Below are 5786 nucleotides of genomic sequence, written 5' to 3'. Positions count from 1 at the left end.
GAGGGACCCTTGGTACCCTGATACCCCAGAACTGCTAGCTAATGGATATTGTCTGATTGGTTATCACTACCTGTCAGACTACGTGTGTCATGCATGCCGAATCTTTGAACTACTTAGTAAGACCATGGGAATGGTATTGCCTGTAATGGCTACATCTCCAGTGGCGTGGTATCTATCTACCTCATGTATGTGAACTAATATCCCCTTAAGGACATATCTCTGGTGGTGTGTGCCTCCGTCCTTGGGTTCTTCCAGAGTCTGACCGTTGCTTCTAGGTGAGATGATATTACTGTATAAGTTAGGCTTATCTAACACCAGCGCTACTTGTCACATGTGTGGATATCACGTGATATGTCACATGACTAGACCTGGACCTTCAGGGTGCCTAGGACTGTTAGTACTTCGCGTACCAGTTCGTTCCTTTCTGAACAGCCTAGCGCTGATGTCATATGATGTCCTAGTCACGTGCAGATTGAAAGACGTGAAAATCTGTGACAACATGGGTCAGAAGGTTCACAAGAGAAGGCTTCATAACACTTGCTCAACATCAATAGTTGTGTGTGTCCTCGCTTTCATCACATCTTTCTTAGCTCTTTCATCCGGTGACATCCTGCTGAAGTCGTTGAGGCCTTAAATGTGAAAGAGTTTGTAACCTGCACAGTCACTACTAAGGCTCCAACTATTTATACGATTTACACTCCTGAGGTGTAAATAAATAGTATATAGTAAATAGTTGTCTATATGTCATATAAACAGTTTATATAGAGTTTATATAGTTTTTTTTGGTCTCATCTTTTGGTAGAGTTCTACTCAGCTGTGGGCAGCCTCTGTGATTGTTGAGGCTCTTAAGGAGCTGTGTGCATCAGCACGCACATGACAGTGAGCAGAAAACAAGCATTCAATGTTAACACTTGCACCAGGAATGACAAGAAAATCTCATGTCATACAAGAAACTCATGTTCATGAGCCTATATGATGATCAACTGTCAGTGATGGCTTCTGTCAAACACTGTGACTTTCAATTGTGTCATGATCTCTGTCATGCTACAGACACACTGCGGACTCCCGATGCTCTTCCGTCACTGTACGTTCCATTCCTCATTAGTTGCATCCGCTCTGCAGCACGCTCTCGACTACTCGAGGTTGGATAGCCTCGAGGCAGATATTCTTCTTTTGGACACAGACATTGTAGACGATGTTCTAGTCATGCTTGGTTTCCTTCAGATGACTCTTGCATCTGCTTCTGCTTATGAGATCATCCTTATATTCTTTCTTAGTAATGCTTTCATCCTCCGGGAATCATCGCAGGAACAACGCCAGTAGTTTCTCGACGTACTCTTTTATTTATCCTCTTTGTTCCTCATTGCCTTTGCTCCTCGTGTCGTCCTTATCTCCTGAGTTGAGCCATTACAATTGGTTCCTGCCACCAACTTCCTCTTTCGGTCATGCACTTGCCATATTTGGTAACTCTCATCTTCGCTGTCAAACCTTCGTACTTTCTCTTGCTGAACCTCTTCCACCATGTCTTCCGACGATATCGCTATTGATCTGGAGACTCTCTTTGGCCCTCCTCCTGTTCAGCCTCAGGCCCAGGCTCCCAGTGCCATCTCTGCTGTCCCCATAGGTGCTGACGATCCCCCGGCCTTGCAGGCCCTTGCTCAGGTGGTAAATGCTATCAACAGCCTTGCTGGGGCCCAGACTGCCTTCGCTGCCAATCAGGCCTCTATCCAGACAGCATTGGCAAATATAGCAACAGCTTTGCAAAGCACGACGCCTACTTCAGGCACCTCGGGCACTACTCCCTCAGGTGTCATCCGCTTCAAAGACCCTCGCGCTTTCAACGGTATGCCCGCAGCGGTCGAGCCTTTTCTCCTTGATCTTCGCAATGCTATGCACCTTGCTCACTGTCATCTGGTGACTGACTATGACAAGAGCCTCTACATGAGCACTTGGCTCAAGGATGGTTCCCCCAAGTCCTGGTTCTGGGCTATCGAGAAAACCAAGCCCGAACTTCTCAATGACCATGCTGCACTTGTCGAGGACTTCCGCAAGCACTTCGGCGACTCTGACTTTGTCAATAGCCAAATGGAGAAGATCAAGAAACTCATCCAACATGCCTCTGCTGCGAAGTACGCATCTGCTTTCCACAAAATCCTCGTCCATCTCCCTATCCATGATGACCTCATCAAGATCAATATGTTCAAGAAGGGTTTCAAGGATGATGTCAAGGCACTTTTCCTCATGATACAATCACCCACCACCTTTGACGACTATGTCGTGCAAGCAATCACCTTCGACAATTGCATCTACGTGCATGCACAAGAGCTCAACGTCGATCGAAAGAACATAATGTCGATTCTCCCTGTTCCCGCTGCTCCTCACCAGCTGCACCTTTCTACCACATTGTACACTCCAGCCTCGACCAACCCTGTCCCTATGAAGGTCGACGCCATTCACTATCGTGGCCCACTCTCCACTGAAGAGAAGCAGTGCCGTCGCAGCTTGGGGTTATGCGGGTACTGCAGCGGTAAGCATGAGATTACTGCTTGCACAGCCCTTTCAAAGTGCAATGCTGTGTCTTCTTCATCTGGCTCCTCTTCCCAGCAGGGAAAAGGGAAGCCAGGGGCTCATTAAATGTCCCAGAGCCTCCGGGAACACCAGGGACTGCACGTTGTTCCTTGTCTGTGGTCCCCTCAAGAACTCATGTCAAGACCACGGCCAGGTCCTGGGTTCTGCACGCCGCTAACGTGCCCACTTTTCGGCTTTCGCCTCACGTTATCTGCTCCATTCATGACACTGATCACTTCTTTATCAATGTCTCTCTCGCCTTTCCCAACCGAAAACCTATTCAAACTTTTGCACTAGTTGACTCTGGGGTGACTACCTCGTGCATTTCTGATCATTTCTTGCAATGACATTCACTTCCTCGCTCACTTAAAGATGTTCCCACTCCCATCACAGCTGTCGATGAACGACTGATTGCATCCAGACTCATCACACATGATGTCATCACGTGACTTCACGTACACAACCATGATGAGCACATTGCCCTCTCAGTCATCTCTGTCCCTTATCCCATCATCCTTGGCCTCAACTGACTGCGACGACATGATCCTGCAGTTGACTGGGCCCATGACCAACTCTCTCTCTCCTGCTGTGGAGCTACCTCCCCAGTTCCTCCCACCACTTGTCAAGGCTCTGGTCTTGTACATCGCTCGCCAACCACTCTCAGTTCAGCACTCTCCACTACTTCTGTCGGTCTAGGCCTCGGTCTACCTGGTGCTGCTTTTTGTCCGACGATTCCCTTCACTGCTTCTAGCAAGGAACGTCCGTGACACCCTGTTGGAGGCATTCTAAGCACTGTTGCTATATCCTCCACTCCACTACTTCCTTCACGCCACCCTGTTTCTGGCTTTGGTCACAAACAGTTCTTTTCAGCTCTCCTTCCTTCGGCTGAGGATGCTCCGCCACTGCCATCTGTAAACATCTCTCTCATCAACACTTCTCGCTTTGCTCGCTATGCCAAATCTGGCAGCATCAGTCTTATTTGGTACACGCCTAACTCAGAACTCAACCACACCATCTGTGCTATCGATGTCGATTCTCTGACACATAACTCTCCGTCATCTCTGCCCCCACCAGAACCTCCTCCTGACTCCTCTCGTACTGCGAACGATGCAGTTCTGGCCTCTATCCCATCGAAATACCTTCCTTGGGCTTCCGTCTTCTCTCTGACAGACGTCGACCAACTGCCTCCTCATCGACCCTATGATATGACTATTGACCTCGACGAAGGCAAAACTCCTCCGTTTGGCTCGATTTACTCACTTTTGCAAGATGAACGCACTGCGCTGTTTGACTATATCAAAACCAACCTCAAGAAAGGTTTCATACGGTGTTCTTCTTCTCTGGCAGCTTCTCCCATTCTGTTCATACGCAAGAAAATGGGTGAACTGTGCCTCTGCGTGGACTATCACGGTCTCAACTCTATGACAAAAAAGAATCACTATCCTCTTCCTCTCGTAAACGACCTCCTTGATCGTGTCGAAGGCTGCAAAGTCTTCTCTGTCCTTGACCTCAAAAACGCTTTCAACCTCATCTGCATCTGTGAAGGTGATGAATGGAAGACTGCCTTTCACACTCACTTGAATCTCTTCGAGTACACAGTTATGCCGTTCAGCCTCACCAATGCTCCTGCCACCTTCCAAGCGTTCATTCAAGACATGCTTCGTGACCTCTTGGATGTCACCTGTGTCGTCTACCTTGACGACATACTCATTTTCTCTTGCACACAAGCTGAGCATGATGCCCATGTCCAACAGGTCCTACAACGATTACAAGCAGCTGGACTCTATGCAAATGCAAAGAAATGCGAATTCGACAAGACGTCCGTCGAATACCTTGGCTATATTGTCAGTTCTGAAGAAATCAAAATGAATCCCAAGAAACTCCAAACTGTCTCCGATTGGCCTGTGCCCCGCTCGCTTCGTGACATTCAAGCCTTCCTTGGGTTCACAAACTTCTATCGCAGGTTTATTGAGAAATACGCGGACAAAGCATTGGCTCTCAATGAGCTTACTAAGAAGACATCAACCACCTTCTCGTTCACACCAGCCCACCTGCGTCTCTTTTGAAACTCTCAAGACCGCCTTCTTGTCTGCTCCTGTGCTCTGACATTTTGACCCTTCGCTTCCATCCACACTGGTGACCGATGCTTCTGACTTCACGATCGCTGGCATCCACCTGCAGCCTGACGCAAACGGTCTCCTCCACCCAGTGGCCTACTTCTTACGCAAGCTCTCACCTGCTGAAATCAATTATGAAGTCTACGATAAGGAACTGCTTGCTATCGTCAACTCTTTCCACGATATGCATGCCTGGCTCATTGGCATGTCGATGCCTGTCTCTATCATCTCGGATCACAAGAATCTCAAATATTTCATGTCTTCTCGTGTTCTCAATCGCCGCCAGGCTCGCTGGTCAATGTTCCTCTCAGAATTCAATTTTTGTCTTAACTACGCACCTGGTTCTCACAACCCTGCCGACGCTCCATCCCATCGTTCCGACTTCACACCTCAAGTGGGGGACGACATACTTCTACAACAGCGCAAAACGCTTCTCACGGAAAGTCACATGGAGCGTATCTACCCGAACAACACCCTGTGCACTCATTCAACTGCTTCCTCTGCCATGATCGCATCCTTGGTCGCTCTCGCAATAGATAACTCTGAGCTTCTCGAATGCTTCAAGGACACAACCAAGCATGATATCGAGTGGCGCGAAGCCGCAGCCACTGGAAATGAGGACTTCTCCATTCAAGACAACCTCATTTTCCACAAGGGTCGTTTGTATGTCCCACTACCTCTTCGAGCTGAAATCCTGAAATCCTGTCATGATGCGCTCACCGCTGGACATCCTGGTCCAGCGTGCATGCTCAGTCTCATCAAACGCGACTACTCATGGCCCGGTATGCGCACTTTTGTTCGTTAATATGTCTCTGCTTGTGACACCTGTGCCTGCATCAAAACCCCCCGGCACAAGCCATATGACCTGCTCCAGCCTCTCGATATCCCCAATAGGCCCTGGCACTCCATCTCCATGGACTTCATCGTCAAACTGCCACAATCGCATGGTTTTGACTCTATATGGGTCGTTTGTGATTACCTTACGTGAGCAGCGCATTTCGTTCCCTGTCTTGAGACTCTCACCACTCCAGACCTCGCTCATCTATTTCTTGATCAAATATCTCGCTATCACGGACTCCCCGACTCCATTGTCTTTTTTTT

The 5786-nt window shown here is 48.5% G+C and overlaps 2 protein-coding genes across 2 annotated transcripts; one reads left to right on the top strand and one right to left on the bottom strand.

Moving 5' to 3' along the window:
- Positions 1-1890: 1890 nt before the first annotated feature.
- On the top strand, positions 1891-2634 carry LAESUDRAFT_739082 (uncharacterized protein; the record flags this gene model as incomplete). Its single annotated transcript, XM_040910972.1, has 1 exon — positions 1891-2634. The coding sequence occupies one exon, from the start codon at positions 1891-1893 to the stop codon at positions 2632-2634; it is 744 nt and encodes a 247-aa protein (XP_040759320.1).
- Positions 2635-5457: 2823 nt separating this feature from the next.
- LAESUDRAFT_663667 (uncharacterized protein) lies at positions 5458-5682 on the bottom strand (the record flags this gene model as incomplete). The annotated part of the gene is made up of 1 exon (XM_040905075.1): positions 5458-5682. One exon carries the CDS (start codon positions 5680-5682, stop codon positions 5458-5460), a length of 225 nt encoding a protein of 74 aa, XP_040759319.1.
- Between the last annotated feature and the right edge of the window lie 104 nt (positions 5683-5786).

This window comes from Laetiporus sulphureus, assembly GCF_001632365.1.
Source record: "Laetiporus sulphureus 93-53 unplaced genomic scaffold LAESUscaffold_58, whole genome shotgun sequence".
Classification (NCBI taxonomy): domain Eukaryota; kingdom Fungi; phylum Basidiomycota; class Agaricomycetes; order Polyporales; family Laetiporaceae; genus Laetiporus; species Laetiporus sulphureus.
Note: the sequence above shows the minus strand (reverse complement) of the source record. Positions and strands in the feature narration are given on the sequence as shown.